The sequence below is a fragment of the Mustelus asterias genome, chromosome 8 (assembly GCF_964213995.1).
Source record: "Mustelus asterias chromosome 8, sMusAst1.hap1.1, whole genome shotgun sequence".
NCBI lineage: Eukaryota > Metazoa > Chordata > Chondrichthyes > Carcharhiniformes > Triakidae > Mustelus > Mustelus asterias.
The window spans coordinates 41,157,252-41,174,843 of record NC_135808.1 but is presented as its reverse complement, the minus strand read 5'-3'; the positions used below and the strand labels follow the sequence as shown (position 1 = coordinate 41,174,843).

General features: G+C 50.1%; 1 protein-coding gene across 1 annotated transcript in view; it reads right to left on the bottom strand.

Annotated features, from left to right (window-relative positions):
• Window positions 1–17,592, bottom strand: part of LOC144497108 (antigen peptide transporter 2-like) — a 58,050-nt gene that overhangs the window by 29,172 nt on the left and 11,286 nt on the right. The window contains exon 5 of the mRNA XM_078217888.1: window positions 2,106–2,303. Coding sequence (XP_078074014.1) covers window positions 2,106–2,303 — 198 coding nt within the window. The remainder of the gene's footprint in view (window positions 1–2,105; window positions 2,304–17,592) is intronic.

Here is a 17,592-nt window from a genome sequence, read left to right as displayed (position 1 = left end):
GGGGGGCGCGGCGAGGGCGGGGGGGGGCGCGGCGAGGGCGGGGGGGGGCGCGGCGAGGGCGGGGGGGCGCGGCGAGGGCGGGGGGGGGCGCGGCGAGGGCGGGGGGGGCGCGGCGAGGGCGGGGGGGGCGCGGCGAGGGCGGGGGGGGGCGCGGCGAGGGCGGGGGGGGCGCGGCGAGGGCGGGGGGGGCGCGGCGAGGGCGGGGGGGGCGCGGCGAGGGCGGGGGGGGCGCGGCGAGGGCGGGGGGGGGGCGGCGGCGAGGGCGGGGGGGGGCGCGGCGAGGGCGGGGGGGGCGCGGCGAGGGCGGGGGGGGTCGCGGCGAGGGCGGGGGGGTCGCGGCGAGGGCGGGGGGGCGGGGCGAGGGCGGGGGGGGCGGGGCGAGGGCGGGGGGGGCGGGGCGAGGGCGGGGGGGGCGGGGCGAGGGCGGGGGCGGGGCGAGGGCGGGGGGGGGGCGAGGGCGGGGGGGCGGGGGGGCGGGTGGGGGGGGGGGGGCGGGGGGGCGGGTGGGCGGGGCGAGGGCGGGGGGGCGGGGCGAGGGCGGGGGGGGCGGGGCGAGGGCGGGGGGCGGGGCGAGGGCGGGGGCGGGGGCGGGGCGAGGGCGGGGGGGCGGGGCGAGGGCGGGCGGGGCGAGGGCGGGGGCGCGGGCGGGGCGAGGGCGGGGGGGCGGGGCGAGGGCGGGGGGGCGGGGCGAGGGGCGGGGGGGCGGGGCGAGGGCGGGGGGGGCGAGCGAGGGCGGGGGGGCGCAGCGAGGGCGGGGGGGGCGCAGCGAGGGCGGGGGGGCGCAGCGAGGGCGGGGGGGCGCAGCGAGGGCGGGGGGGCGCAGCGAGGGCGGGGGGCGCAGCGAGGGCGGGGGGGCGCAGCGAGGGCGGGGGGGCGCAGCGAGGGCGGGGGGGCGCAGCGAGGGCGGGGGGGCGCAGCGAGGGCGGGGGGGCGCAGCGAGGGCGGGGGGGCGCAGCGAGGGCGGGGGGGCGCAGCGAGGGCGGGGGGGCGCAGCGAGGGCGGGGGGCGCAGCGAGGGCGGGGGGCGCAGCGAGGGCGGGGGGGCGCAGCGAGGGCGGGGGGGCGCAGCGAGGGCGGGGGGCGCAGCGAGGGCGGGGGGGCGCAGCGAGGGCGGGGGGGCGCAGCGAGGGCGGGGGGGCGCAGCGAGGGGGGGGCGCAGCGAGGGGGCGCAGCGAGGGCGGGGGGGCGCAGCGAGGGCGGGGCGAGGCGGGGGGCGCAGCGAGGGCGGGGGGGCGCAGCGAGGGCGGGGGGGCGCAGCGAGGGCGGGGGGCGCAGCGAGGGCGGGGGGCGCAGCGAGGGCGGGGGGGCGCAGCGAGGGCGGGGGGCGCAGCGAGGGCGGGGGGCGCAGCGAGGGCGGGGGGGCGCAGCGAGGGCGGGGGGGCGCAGCGAGGGCGGGGGGCGCAGCGAGGGCGGGGGGGCGCAGCGAGGGCGGGGGGCGCAGCGAGGGGGCGCAGCGAGGGGGCGCAGCGAGGGGGCGCAGCGAGGGGGGCGCAGCGAGGGGGCGCAGCGAGGGGGGCGCAGCGAGGGGGCGCAGCGAGGGGCGCAGCGAGGGGGCGCAGCGAGGGCGGGGGGGCGCAGCGAGGGCGCGCAGCGAGGGGGCGCAGCGAGGGCGGGGGGGGCGCAGCGAGGGCGGGGGGGCGCAGCGAGGGCGGGGGGGCGCAGCGAGGGCGGGGGGGCGCAGCGAGGGCGGGGGGCGCAGCGAGGGCGGGGGGCGCAGCGAGGGCGGGGGGCGCAGCGAGGGCGGGGGGCGCAGCGAGGGCGGGGGGGCGCAGCGAGGGCGGGGGGGGCGCAGCGAGGGCGGGGGGGGCGCAGCGAGGGCGGGGGGGGCGCAGCGAGGGCGGGGGGGGCGCAGCGAGGGCGGGGGGGGCGCAGCGAGGGCGGGGGGGCGCAGCGAGGGCGGGGGGGCGCAGCGAGGGCGGGGGGGGCGCAGCGAGGGCGGGGGGGCGCAGCGTGGGCGGGGGGGCGCAGCGAGAGAGAGAGAGGAAGAGAAGGAAAGTGGCGAGAGAGGGACAGCAAGAGAGAGGGTGGGACATGCTTTGATTATTTGGTGATCGATGTTGTGTCAGCTGGGAAATACACAGCGAGCGGGATTGCCCTGTCACTTACCCTGTGACACACTAGATACACCGCTGTAACAATATCCCGTTTGGTCTTGAGTTGGTGAGTTGCTTGGAGCTTCTCCTCGAACAGTTCTGACTCTTCAGTCTCAGTGGCAAAACTCCTGACCGTTCTGATCCCTGAAATAATCTCTCCGGCCAGTTGGTTTGACTTGGCGATGGAATCCTGCACCTCCTGAACCAGTTTCTGTCCCAAAATAAAACACAACAATCATTCCCAGCACAATTCCTACATGCCGTGACCAGAGATTTACAATGAAACACATCGGCTGGAATTTTACCATCTTGCCCACCACGGAAATCGGAGCGGGTGAGGGGTGGACCAGGGGAAGGTCCATTGACATCGGGTGAGATTTTGCGGTTTCGGGACAAACAATGCTGTAAAATCCCATCGTAACTCGGCAGAGGGCCCCGACCAATGGGGAGGCCCCATGCTGGTCGGTGGCTTTGGGGCAATCTGGAGATCTCTGAATTTACTGGCTTAAGAAATATAAGCCTATCAGCAACCAACGCAGAGCAACATCAGGTTATAATTGGTGGAGACCCGGAGGGTCTAAGGAGGCCAGACAGTTGCCAGCAAAGCCACTGATATTGGACTTAGACTCACTGGACTCCATTTGATTGGAGTATTTGCTCTTGCACTGGACTTTTTCTGGCTCATTCTGTTCTGCAGCCATATCATCAGCTGCAGAACATCTTGTTCCTAATTGGCCAATTCCATGTTTGCACCCTAGATAACAAAGACACCTACGTCAGACTCCTCTTTATTGACTACAGCTCAGCCTTCAACACCATTATTCCGATGAAACTCATCTCCAATCTCTGTGGCCTGAGCCTTGGCTCCTCCCTGTGTGACTGGATCCTGAACTTCCAAACCCACAGACCACAATCAGCAAGGATAGGCAACATCACCTCCTCTACAATCACCCTCAACACTGGTGCCCCACAAGGCTGTGTTCTCAGCGCCCCTACTATACTCCTTATACACCTATGACTCTGTGGCCAAATTCCCCTCTAACTCAATTTTCAAGTTTGCTGATGACACCAAAGTAGTGGGTTCAGATCTCAAACAATGACAAAACACAGTACAGGAATGAGATAGAGAATCTGGTGACTGGTGCGATGACAATAATCTCTCCCTCAATGTCAACAAAACGAAGCCAAGTTACGCACACAAGGACAGCCTCAACCGGGATCTTGGGTTCATGTCACACTACCTGTAACCCCCACGACTTGTCTGGGATTGCAAAATCTCACTAACTGTCCTGGCTTAAGACAATTCACACCTCTTTAACCTGTGCTTAACCCTCTCTCCACTTGCACTGTCTGCACCTGTGAAGACTTGATTACCTGTTAAGACTTGCATTGCAACCATTATCTTGTAATTGAGTCTGTGTCTATATGTGCCCTGTTTGTGAACCCAACTCTCCACTCACCTGGTGAAGGGGCAGTGCTCCGAAAGCTCGTGCTACCAAATAAATCTGTTGAACTTTAACCTGGCGTTATGAGACTTCTCACTGAACAAAACAAAGGAGATAGTCATCGACTTCAGGAAGCATAGTGGAAGACGTGCCCCTGTCTACATCAATGGGAATGAAGTAGGAATGGTTGAGAGCTTCACGTTTTTAGGTGTGCAGATCACCAACAACCTGTCCTGGTCCCTTCATGTCAACACTATAATTAAGAAAGCCCACCAACACCTCCACTTTCTCAGGAGGCTAAGGAAATTTGGCATGTCCACTATGGCTCTCATTGACTTTTACAGATGTACCATAGAAAGAATTATTTCAGGTTGTATCACAGCTTGATATGGCTCATGCACTGTCCAAAATCGCAAGAAACTACAAAGGACCATGAACGAAGCCCAGTCCATCACTCAAACCAGCCTCCCATCCATTGATTCTGTCTACACTGCCCGCTGCCTCGGAAAAGCAGCCAGCATAATTAAGGACCCCACGCACCCTGGACATTCTCTCTTCCACCTACTTCCGTCGGGAAAAAGTTACAAAATTCTGAGGACACGTACCAACTGACTCAAGAACAGCTTCTTTTCTGCTGCTGTCAGACTTTTGAATGGACTTACCTGGCATTAAGTTGATCTTTCTCTACACCCTAGCTATGACTGTAACACTACATCCTGCACTCTCTTGTTTCCTTCTCTATGTATGGTATGCTTTGTATAGCATGCAAGAAACAATACTTTTCACTGTATACCAATACATGTGACAATAATAAATCAAATCAAATCAAGACACACAGATCACAATACTGACCATCTCTACCGTCATGCTGACAACAGGTGGGCTTCGATTTCAATCGATCAATTACAGGCTTGTTTTTATCAGTTAACCACTAAAGCAGTTAAGCAGTGATCCATCATTTGTACAATGTTTTGAATTTTTGCAGCTTGCATTGTGGATTTGAATTTGAATTAGTCAATTATAGGCTTGCTTACATCAGTTATAAAGCACTGAAGCATTGAGCAGTGATTTGCATACTTGTGTTGTTTTAGGTTTCTGTGGCTTACATTATGGATTTGAATTCATCAATTACAGACGTGTTTTCATAAGTTAAAAAACAATGAAGCAGTGATAAAAATAGAAGCAGGAGTAGGCCATGCAGCTGTTCGAGTCTGCTCTGCCATTCATTTTGATCATCAAATTCAATATCCTGATCCCACCTTCCCCTCATACCTCTTGAACCCTTTAGCCTAGAGAGCTATATCTCATTTCTTCTTGAAATCCGACAACATTTTGACCTCAACTATTTTCTGTGGTAGTGAATTCCACACATTCACCCTCTGGGTGAAGAAAGTTCTCCTCACCTCAGTTCTAAAAAGTTTACCCCATATCCTCAAACTATGAACCCTCATTCTGGATTCCCCCAACATTCTTTCTCAATCTACCCTGTCTAAACATGTTAGAATTTTACAAAGTTTCAATGAGATCCCCTCTCACTCTTCTAAACTCCAGTGAATGTAATCCTAACTGACTTAGTCTCTTCTCATACGACAGACTTGCCATCCCAGGAGTCAGCCTGGTAAACCTTTGCTGTACTCCCTCTATAGCAAGGACATCCTTCCTCAGATAAGGACACCAAAATTGCACACAACACTCCAGGTGTGGCCTCACCAACTCCCTATACAACTGCAGCAAAACATCCCTATCCCTATATTCAAATCTTACTATGAAAGCCAAAGTACCATTTGCCTTCTTTACTGCCTGCTGTAAATGTATGCTTACTTTCAGCGACTGATGCACGAGGACACCAAAGTCTCAGAGTATCCACCTCTCTCAATTTACACCCATTCAAATAATAATCTGTCTTCCTATTATTGCTGCCAAAGTGCATAACCTGACATTTATCCACTTTAAACTGCATCTGCCATGCATATGCCCACACACTCAGCCTGTCCAAATCACACTGAAGCTTCTCTGTATCCTTATCACAGCTCACCGTCCCACTCAACTTTGTATCATCTGCAAATTTGGAGATATTACATTCAGTTCCCTCTTCCAAATCATTAATATATAATGTGAACAGTTGGGGTCTGAGCACAGATCCCTGTGGAACCCTACTAGTCACCGACTGCCAGTCAGAAAAAGACCCATTTATGCCAACTCTCTGCTTCCTATTTGCTTTGATGTTGAGATGCCGGTGTTGGACTGGGGTAAACACAGTAAGAGTTTTAACAACACCAGGTTAAAGTCCAACAGGTTTATTTGGTAGCAAATACCATTAGCTTTCGGAGCGCTGCTGCTTCGTCAGATGGAGTGGAAATCTTCTTGAAATCCACTCCATCTGACGAAGGAGCAGCGCTCCGAAAGCTAATGGTATTTGCTACCAAATAAACCTGTTGGACTTTAACCTGGTGTTGTTAAAACTCTTACTATCCTATTTGCTAACCAGCTTTCTATCCATCTCAAGACATTACCTGCAATTCTATGCACTTTAACATTACACAGTAGTCAGTTATGCGAGACCTTGTTGAAAGCCTTCCGAAACTCTAAATACACCGTATTCACTGGTTCTCCTCAGTCAACTCTCAAGGAATTCAAATAGATTCATCAAGCATGATTTCCTTTTTGTAAATCCATGCTGACTTGGTCTTTTTATACCACCGCCTTCCAAATGCCGAGTTATGAAATCCTTGATAATGGGCTCGAACAACTTCCCCAGTATCAACATTCGGCTCAGTGGTCTATAATTCCATGTTCTCTCACTACCTTCTTTTTTGAATAGCGGGCTTACATTAGCTACCCTCCAATCTGTAAGAACCAGTCCAGAGTCCAAAGAATTTTGGAAAATAACCACCAATGGATCTACTATTTCCAGGGCCACTTCCTGAAGTACTCTGGCATGAAGATTATCAGGACCTGGAGATTTAGCCACCTTCAATCCCATCAATTTCCCCAAAACCATTTTTCTACTGATGCTGATTTCCTTCAGCTCCTCATTAAAACATGTTTCTCTCAGACCTTCTGATACATTCTTCATGTCTTCCTTTGTGAAGACTGAAGCTAAGTACGAATTTAATTCCTCGGCCATTTCTTTATTCCCTATTATGAATTTTCGCATTTCTGACTGTAAGGGGCCTACATTTGTTTTTGTCAATCTTTTTCTCTTTACATATCTACAGAAACTTTTATAGTCAGTTTTTATATTCCCCACTATCTTACTTTCATACTCTATTTTTCCCTTTTAATCAACTCCTTGGTCCTCCTTTGCTGAATTTTAAACTACTTCCAATCCTCAGGCCCATTGCTTTTTCTTGCCAATTTGTATGCTTCTTCCTTGAATCTGATACTCTCTCTAATTTCCCTTGTAAGCCATGGTTGGGTCACAATTCCCTTACCACTCTTGCACCAAACAGGAATAAACAACTTCTGGAGTTCATCTATTTGTTCTTTAAATGCCTGCCATTGCCAGTCCACTGACTTTTCTTTCACTAATGTTTCCCAGTCCGTCATGGCCAATTCATGCCTCACACAATCATTATTTATTTATTGAATTTATTGAAATTCAGGACCCTGCTCTCAGAATCAACTACGTCACGATCCACCTTGACAAAGAATTCTACCATACCTGGTCACTCGTCCCCAAAGGGTCTCTCACAACTAACTTGCCAACTGATCCTTTCTCATTGCATAACACCCAGTCCAAGATGGCCTGTTCTCTTGTTGGAAAGGTGAAGTCACACAGGATCAGAGGAGAGTTGGCAAAATGGATACAGAACTGGCTTGAGCATAGAAGACAGAGGGTAGCAGTAGAGAGGTGCCTTTCTGAATGGAAGGCTGTGGCAAGTGGTGTTCCATGGGGATCAGTTCTGGGACATTTGTTGTTTGTAGTATATATATGATTTGGAGGAAAATGTAGCTGGTCTGATTAGTAAATTCGCAGACGACACAAAAATTGGTGGAGTTGCGGATTGTGAAGACGATTGTCAGAGGATACAGCATGATATTGACCAGTTGGAGACTTGGGCGGAGAAATGGCAGATGGAGTTTAATCCGGGCAAATATAAGGTAATGCATTTTGGAAGGTCCAATGCATGTAGGAATTATACAGTAAATGGTAGAACCCTTAGGAGTATTGACAGGCAGAGAGATCTGGGTGTACATGTCCACCGTTCCCTGAAAGTGGCAACGCAGGTGGATAAGGTAGTCAAGAAGACATACGGCATGCTTGCCTTCATCGGTCGGGGCATTAAGTATAGAAATTGGCAGGTCATGCTGCAGCTGTACAAAACCTTAGTTAGGCCTCATTTGGAATATTGTGTACAATTCTGGTCAGCGCACTACCAGAAGGATGTGGAGGTTTTGGAGAGGGTACAGAAGAGGTTTACCAGGATGTTGCCTGGTCTGGAGGGCATTAGCTATGAGGAGAGGTTGGAGAAACTCAGTTTGCTCTCACTGGAACGACAGAGGTTGAGCGGTGACCTGATAGAGGTCTACAAGATTATGAGTGACATGGACAGAGTGGATAGTCAGATGCTCTTTCCTAGGATAGAAAAGTCAAGTACTAGGGGACATAGGTTTAAGGTGCGTGGGGAAAAGTTTAGAGGAAATGTGCGAGGCAAGTTTTTTTTTTTACACAGAGGATGGTGAATGTCTGGAATGCATTGCTCAGGGAGGTGGTGGGAGTAGGTACAACAGCAGCATTTAAGGGGCATCCAGATGGATACATGAATAAAATGGGAATGGAAGAATACGGACTCTGTAAGTGCAAACGGTTTTAGTTGAGGCAGGCATCATGATCGGTGCAGGCTCAGAGAGCCGAAGGGCCTGTTCCTGTGCTGTACTGTTCTTTGTTCTTTTCTTTGTTGGTTCCTCGATTTATTGCTCCAGAAAACATTCCAGAAATTCCTCCTCGATTACATTGTGATTAATTTGACTCTCCCAATTTATATGCAGATTAAAATCACCCATAATCATTGATGTTCCTTTAACACATGCATCTTTGCTTTCCTGTCTAATGCTTTTCCCAACATTACCACCACAGTTTGGTGGTCTGTATACCACCCCCACCAATGTTTTCTGCCCCTTGTTGTTTCTTAACTCGACCCATACGGATTCCACATCTATGCTGATATCTTTCCTCAATATCGTACCAATATCATCTTTAATCAACAATGCAACTCCACCACCTTTTCCTATCTGCCTGTCCTTTCTAAACACTGAATAGCCCTCAACGATTTGTGCACTTTTCTGTAATTTTGTGGCTTGAACTGTGAGGGCGGAGAGTGTGCGTGGTCAAAAGGGCAATTATGTCATATGGGGTGGGGCATGACATCATTTCTTTGGATCCCCAAAAGTGTAAGTCCGCCTCTGGCAGTGACGTATCATAGGTTATCTAAATAACATAAGAACATAAGCACATAAGAACATAAGAAATAGGAGCAGGAGTAGGCCATCTAACTCCTCGAGCCTGCCCTGCCATTCAATAAGATCATGGTTGATCTGAAGTGGATCAGTTCCACTTACCCGCCTGATCCCTATAACCCCTAATTCCCTTACCGATCAGGAATCCATCTATCCGTGATTTAAACATATTCAACGAGGGAGCCTCCACCACTTCAGTGGGCAGAGAATTCGAGATTCACCACCCTCTGAGAGAAGAAGTTCCTCCTCAACTCTGTTCTAAACTGACCCCCCTTTATTTTGAGGCTGTGCCCTCTAGTTCTAGCTTCCTTTCTAAGTGGAAAGAATCTCTCCGTCTCTACCCTATCCAGCCCCTTCATTATCTTATAGGTCTCTATAAGATCCCCCCTCAGCCTTCTAAATTCCAACGAATACAAACCCAATCTGCTCAGTCTCTCCTCATAATCAACACCCCTCATCTCTGGTATCAACCTGGTGAACCTTCTCTGCACTCCCTCCAAGGCCAATATATCCTTCCGCAAATAAGGGGACCAATACTGCACACAGTATTCCAGCTACGGCCTCACCAATGCCCTGTACAGATGCAGCAAGACATCTCTGCTTTTATATTCTATCCCCCTTGCGATATAGGCCAACATCCCATTTGCCTTCTTGATCACCTGTTGCACCTGCAGACTGGGTTTTTGCGTCTCATGCACAAGGACCCCCAGGTCCCTCTGCACAGCAGCATGTTGTAACTTCTTTCCATTTAGATAATAATCCAATTTGCTATTATTTCTTCCAAAGTGAATAACCTCACATTTGTTAACGTTATACTCCATCTGCCAGATCCTCGCCCACTCACTCAGCCTGTCCAAATCTCTCTGCAGACCTTCTACGCCCTCCACACGATTCACTTTTCCACTTATCTTTGTGTCGTCTGCAAACTTTGTTACCCTACACTCAGTCCCCTCCTCCAGATCGTCTATATAAATGGTAAATAGTTGAGGCCCCAGTACCGATCCCTGCGGCACGCCACTAGTTACCATCTGCCAACCAGAAAAGCACCCATTTATTCCGACTCTCTGCTTCCTGTCGGATAGCCAATCCCCAATCCACGCTAACACCCTACCCCCAACTCCATGACACCCAATCTTCTTCAGCAACCTTTTGTGAGGCACCTTATCAAACGCCTTTTGGAAATCCAGAAACACCGTATCCACCGGTTCCCCTCCGTCAACCGCACTAGTCACATCTTCATAAAAATCCAACAAGTTCGTCAAGCACGACTTTCCCCTCATGAATCCATGCTGCGTCTGCTTAATCGAACCATTCTTATCCAGATGGCCTGCTATTTCTTCTTTAATGATGGATTCCAGCATTTTCCCAACTACAGACGTTAAGCTAACCGACCTGTAGTTACCCGCCTTTTGTCTATTTCCTTTTTTAAACATCTATAACGGCGTAACATTAGCCGTTTTCCAATCCGCCGGCACTACCCCAGAATCCAACGAATTTCGATGAATAACCACTAACGCATCCGCTATTACCTCTGACATTTCTTTCAGTACCCTGGGATGCATTCCATCCGGGCCCGGGGACTTGTCCACCTTCAGTCCCGTTAGTCTACCAAGCACTGCCTCCCTGGTAACATTAATTGTATTGAGTACCTCTCCTCTTACCAACCCTCTATCGTTAATATTCGGTAAACTATTTGTGTCTTCCACCGTGAAGACCGACACAAAAAACTTATTTAAAGTTTCAGCCATTTCCTCATTTCCCACTATTAAATCCCTCCTCTCGTCCTCCAAGGGTCCAACATTCACTCTTGCCACTCTATTCCTTTTTATATATTTGTAAAAGCTTTTACTATCATTTTTTATATTTAGAGCTAGCCTAGCTTCATAACCTATCTTTCCTTTCTTTATCGCTTTCTTCATCGTTCTTTGTTGTTTCTTAAACTTTTCCCAATCTTCCGATTCTCCACTATTTTTGGCCACTCTGTACGCATTGGTCTTTAAGTTAATACTCTCCTGAATTTCCTTCGTTATCCACGGCTGGTTATCCCTTTTCTTACAGTCCTTCTTTATCACCGGAATATATTGTTGCTGAGTACTGAAAAGGATCTCTGTAAAAATCCTCCACTGTTCCTCAGCTGTCCTACCTACCAGTCTGCTCTCCCAGTCCACCTTAGCCAATTCAGCCCTCATCCGATCGTACTTCCCTCTGTTCAAAGGACAGTGGTATGGGACCCTACTTTCTCCTCTTCCATTTGTATCAGAAATTCAACCATATTGTGATCACTTGACCCAAGAGGGTCCTTCACAAGAACATCCTTAATTCTACCTACCTCGTTACACATTACCAGATCTAAGATAACTCGTTCCCTCGTCGGTTCTGTAACATACTGTTCAAGGTAACTATCCCGACAGCATTCTAAGAACTCTTCCTCCATCCCACCCCTTCCAACTTGAGTCAGCCAATCAATATGCAGGTTGAAGTCCCCCATGATTATTGCCGTTCCGTTTTTGCACGCATCCATTATTTGCTTGTTTATAGCCCTCCCCACCTCAACATTATTATTTGGGGGCCTATAGACCACGCCCACTAGTGTCTTTCTCCCCCACTATTCCTTATCTCTACCCATAATGATTCCACGTTTTGTTCCTTCGAGCCTATGTCAACCCTCACTACTACCCTGATATTATCTTTTATTAATAGAGCTACCCCACCACCTTTTCCTTCCTGTCTATTCTTCCTAAATGCCTGATACCCCTGGATATTCATCTCCCAGTCCTGGTCTCCCTGCAGCCACGTTTCTGTAATGGCCACTAGATCATACCCATTTGTGCTGATTTGCACCATCAACTCATTAACTTTGTTCCGAATGCTTCTTGCATTCAGCCAAAGTGTCTTTATTCCAGCTTTTATCTGGACCCGATTTGATGAAACGCTATCAACCTCTCCCTCGCCCTCTATTCCTTTAACTACTTGAATGTCCTCATTCACTTGCACTCACTCCCTCTCCTCTACCATTGATTTCATAATTCCTCTTACCTCTGCACCCTCCCCCTCATAAATTAGTTTAAAGCCCTATCTACAGCCCTAGTGATACAAATAAATTTAAATGCAACTTATCATGTAAATGAGGTTTACCAGGATGTTGCCTGGTCTGGAGGGTATTGGCTATGGGGAGGGTATTGGCTATGGGGAGAGTTTGAATAAACTTGGTTTGTTCTCACTGGTGGTTGGGGGTGACCTGATCGAGGTTTACAAGATTATGAGTGGCATGGACAGAGTGGATAGTCAGATGCTCTTTCCTAGGTTAGAAAAGTCAAGTACTAGGGGACATAGGTTTAAGGTGCATGTGGAAAAGTTTAGAGGAGATGTGCGAGGCAAGTTTTTTTTACACAGAGGGTGGTGAATGTCTGGAATGCTATGCCCAGGGAGGTGGTGGGAGCAGGTACAATAACGGCATTTAAGTGTCAACTAGATGAATACATGGATAGGATGGGAATGGAAGGATACGGTCTCCGTAAGTGCATATGGTTTTAGTTTAGGCAGGCAGCATGATCGGCGCAGGCTTGGAGGGCCAAAGGGCCTGTTCCTGTGCTGTACTGTTCTTTGACTCTTCCAGATCTGTTTATGTGATGCATATTCTATGTGAGTGTTGATAAAAAGTTGCAGTGCATGCTGTGAATATGCATTTTAGATATGGATATGGAATACTATAAACCATGATGTCCCAGTGTTGGGACCACTGGTGCATTGCAGTATTGGAATTGGTACATGGAGTTATAATATACGACTATCCAAATTAGGAGCAGGAATTGGCCCCTCGGCTCCTCGAGCTCAATAAGATCATGGCTGGACTGATTGTAACTTCAACCCCAAATTTCTGTCTACCCCCGATAACCTTTCACGCCCTTGTTAATCAAGAATCTATCTCGCTCTGCCTTAAAATATTCAAAGACTCTGCTTCCACTGTGCTTTCCTTTTCAGGAAGAAAGTTCCAGAGATTCAACACCCTCTGAGAGAAAACATTTCTCCTCATCTCTGTTTTAGATGAGCGAACGCTTACTTATAAAGAGTGACCATTTGTTCTAGATTCTCCCACAAGAGGAAACATCCTCTCCACATCAGCCCTGTCAATACCCCTCAGGATCTAATATGTTTCAATACCCAGGTTTGAGCTGACAAGTGACAAGTAACATTCACACGACACAAGTGCCAGGCAATGACCATCTCCAGCAAGAAATTAACCAACACTCCATGACATTCAATGGCATTTCCATTGCTGAATGCCCCATTATCAACATTCGGGGGGGGTTATCATTGACCAGAAACTGAACTGGACTAGCCATAGGGGTTTCATCTGTCGCCGCTCTGTGTTCCTGCTTTTTAAACTGTCACCGCTCTGTGTTCCTGCTTTTTAAACTGTCACCGCTCTGTGTTCCCACTCTTTAAACTGTCACCGCTCTGTGTTCCTGCTTTTTAAGCTTCTTTCCCAGTGCACTCTGAGGAAGGGGAAAAAGGGTTCAGTGTTCCATTGGAGCAATTCTTTTTCTTTGTAGCAGTAAGTTATATGGAGGGGATGGAAGTGAAGGCAGTGCAATGTACCTCCTGCAGAATGTTTGAGCTGAGGGACACCGTCAGTGTCCCTACTGATTACACCTGTGGGAGGTGCACCCACCTGCAGCTCCTCCAAGACCGCATTAGGGAGCCGGAGCTGGAGTTGGATGAGCTTAGGGAGGCAGAGAGGGCCATAGACACAAGCTTCAGGGATATAGTTGCTCCAGGGAATGAAAATAGATGGCTGACAGTGAGGGGCTGGGAGGAAGCAGTCGGTGCGGGGATCCCCTGTGGTCGTTCCCCTTAGCAACAAGTATTCCACTTTGGATACAGGTGAGGGGGGCGACCTACCAGTGGTAAGCCGCAGTGACCAGATCACCAGCGCTGAGTCCGTCCCTGTGGCTCAGAAGGGAAAGGGGGAGAGCGGTAGAGCTATAGTTATTGGGGACTCGTTTGGTAGAGGGATAGATAGGAGGTTCTGTGGCAACAAGAGAGACTCACGGATGGTATGTTGCCTCCCGGATGCCAGGGTCCGTGACATCTCCGACCGTGTCTTCAGGATTCTAAAGGGGGAGGGGGAACAGTCACGAGTCGTGGTGCACGTCGGCACCAAAGACATAGGTAAGAGAGGAGACGGGGATTTAAAACAGGAATTCAGGGAGCTTGGCTGGAAGCTGAGAGCCAGGTCAAAACAGGTTGTCATCTCTGGTATGTTGCCGGTGCCACGAGATAGCGAGTTGAGGAACAGGGAGAGAGTGCAGTTAAACACATGGATGCAGGGATGGTGTAGGAGGGAGGGTTTCAGCTATGTGGATAATTGGAACACTTTCTGGGGAAGGTGGGACCTGTACCAACAGGACGGGGTGCACCTGAACCAGAGGGGCACCAATATCCTGGGAGGGAAATTTGCTACAGCTCTTCGGGGGGGGTTTAAACTAATTTGTCAGGGGGATGGGAAAAGGAGTTGTAGTCCGGAGGTCAGTGAGTGTAGTGAGGTACTGGGAAGGGTATCATGGTCAAAGGTGGGTACCAGCAGACAAGAAGGTGAGTTGAAGTGTGTCTACTTCAATGCAAGGAGCATCTGAAATAAGGTAGGTGAACTTGGGGCGTGGATTGGCACTTGGGACTACGATGTTGTGGCCATTACGGAGACATGGGTAGAACAAGGACAGGAATGGTTGTTGGAAGTTCCGGGGTATAGATGTTTCAGTAAGTGTAGGGTAGCTGGTAAAAGAGGTGGAGGAGTGGCACTGTTAATCAAGGAGAGTGTAACGACTGCAGAAAGGCATTTCGAAGGGGATCTGCCTACAGAGGTAATGTGGGCTGAGGTTAGGAATAGGAAAGGAGCGGTCATGTTGTTAGGAGTTTACTATAGGCCCCCAAATAGTAATAGAGATGTGGAGCAAGAAATTGCTAAGCAGATTATGGATAGGTGTGGAGGTCACAGGGTAGTTGTCATGGGGGACTTTAACTTTCCAAATATTGATTGGAGCCTTTATAGGTCGAATAGTTCGGATGGGGCAGTTTTTGTGCAGTGTGTGCAGGAGGGGTTCCTGACACAATATGTGGATAAGCCAACAAGAGGTGGGGCTACATTGGATTTGGTAATGGGAAATGAACCGGGCCAAGTGTTGGATTTGGTTGTGGGAGAGCACTTTGGAGATAGTGACCACAATTCGGTGTCTTTTGTTATTGCAATGGAGAGGGAGAGGGCCATGCGGCAGGGCATAGTTTACAATTGGGGGGGAGGTAATTATGATGCAATCAGGTGGGAATTAGGAAGCATAGGATGGGAACAAAAATTGTCAGGGAAAGGCACTAATGAAAAGTGGAGCTTTTTCAAGGAACAAATACTGCGTGTCCTTGATAGGTATGTCCCTGTCAGGCAGAGAGGAAATGGCCGAGTGAGGGAACCATGATTCACAAAAGAGGTGGAATGTCTTGTCAAGAGGAAGAAGGAAGCATATGTAAGGTTGAGAAAACAAGGTTCAGTTGGCTCGATGGAGGGTTACAAGTTAGCAAGAAATGAGCTGAAAAAGGGGCTTAGGAGAGCTAGGAGGGGGCATGAGAAGTCCTTGGCGGGTCGGATCAAGGAAAACCCCAAGGCTTTTTACTCTTATGTGAGGAATAAAAGAATGACCAGGGTGAGGCTGGGGCCGGTCAAGGACGGCAGTGGGAATTTGTGCATGGAGTCAGAAGAGATAGGAGAGGTGATGAATGAATACTTTTCTTCGGTGTTCACCAAGGAGAGGGGCCATGTTTTTGAGGAAGAGAGGGTGTCACAGGCTAATAGGCTGGAGGAAGTAGATGTTCGGAGGGAAGATGTACTAGCAATTCTGAATAAACTGAAAGTTGATAAGTCCCCTGGGCCTGATGAAATATATCCTAGGAGTCTTTGGGAGGCAAGGGATGAGATGGCAGAGCCTTTGGCATTGATCTTTGCGTCCTCACTGTCCACGGGGGTGGTGCCAGAGGACTGGAGAGTGGCAAATGTGGTTCCTCTGTTTAAGAAAGGGAATAGAAATGACCCCGGTAATTATAGGCCGGTTAGTCTTACTTCGGTGGTCGGTAAGTTGATGGAAAAGGTCCTCAGGGATAGGATTTACGACCATTTAGAAAGATTTAGCTTAATCCGGGATAGTCAGCACGGATTCGTGAAGGGCAAGTCTAGCCTCACAAATTTGATTGAATTTTTTCAGTAGGTAACTAAGTATGTAGATGAAGGTAGTGCAGTTGATGTCATATACATGGATTTTAGTAAGGCGTTTGATAAAGTCCCCCATGGTCGGCTTATGAAGAAAGTAAGGATGTGTGGGATAGAGGGAAGTTTGGGCGATTGGATAGGTAACTGGCTATCTAACAGAAGACAGAGGGTGGTGGTGGATGGAAAATTTTCGGACTGGAAATCGGTTACCAGTGGAGTGCCACAGGGATCAGTGCTTGGTCCTCTGCTAATTGTCATTTTTATAAATGACTTGGAGGAGGGGGCTGAAGGGTGGATCAGTAAATTTGCTGATGACACCAAGATTGGTGGAATAGTGGATGAGGTGGAGGGCTGTTGTAGGCTGCAAAGAGATATAGATAGGATGCAGAGTTGGTCTGAAAAATGGCAAATGGAGTTTAACCCTGACAAATGCGAGGTGATTCATTTTGGTAGGACAAATTTAAATGTGGATTACAGGGTCAAAGGTAGGGTTCTGAAGAATGTGGAGGAACAGAGAGATCTTGGGGTTCATATCCATAGATCTCTGAAGGTTGCTACTCAAGTGGATAGAGCCGTGAAGAAGGCCTATAGTGTGTTGGCGTTCATTAACTGGGGGTTTGAGTTTAAGAGCCGTGGGGTTATGCTGCAACTGTACAGGACCTTGGTGAGACCACATTTGGAATATTGTGTGCAGTTCTGGTCACCTCACTATAAGAAGGATGTGGAGACACTGGAAAGAGTGCAAAGGAGATTTACCAGGATGCTGCCTGGTTTGGAGGGTAGGTCTTATGAGGAAAGGTTGAGGGAACTTGGGCTTTTCTCTTTGGAGCGGAGGAGGTTGATAGGAGACTTGATAGAGGTTTATAAGATGATGAGGGGGATAGATAGAGTGAACGTTCAAAGACTATTTCCTCGGGTGAATGGAGTGGTAACTGGGGGACATAACTATAGGGTTCATGGTGGGAGATATAGGAAGGATGTCCGAGGTAGGTTTTTTACTCAGAGAGTGGTTGGGGTGTGGAATGGACTGCCTGCAGTGATAGTGGAGTCAGAAAGTTTAGGAACATTTAAGAAGCTATTGGATAGGCACATGGAGTACTTCGGGATGATAGGGAGGAAATAGCTTGATCTGGGTTTCAGACAAAGTTCGGCACAACAACGTGGGCCGAAGGGTCTTTTCTGTGCTGTACTGTTCTATGTTCTATATAAATACTGTAACTACCAGAGCAGGTCACATGCTAGGAATCCTGCAGCAAGTAACTCACCTTCTGACCCACCAAAGCCTGTCTGCCATCTGCAAGGCAGAAGTGTGATGGAATACTCTCCATTTGTTTGGATGA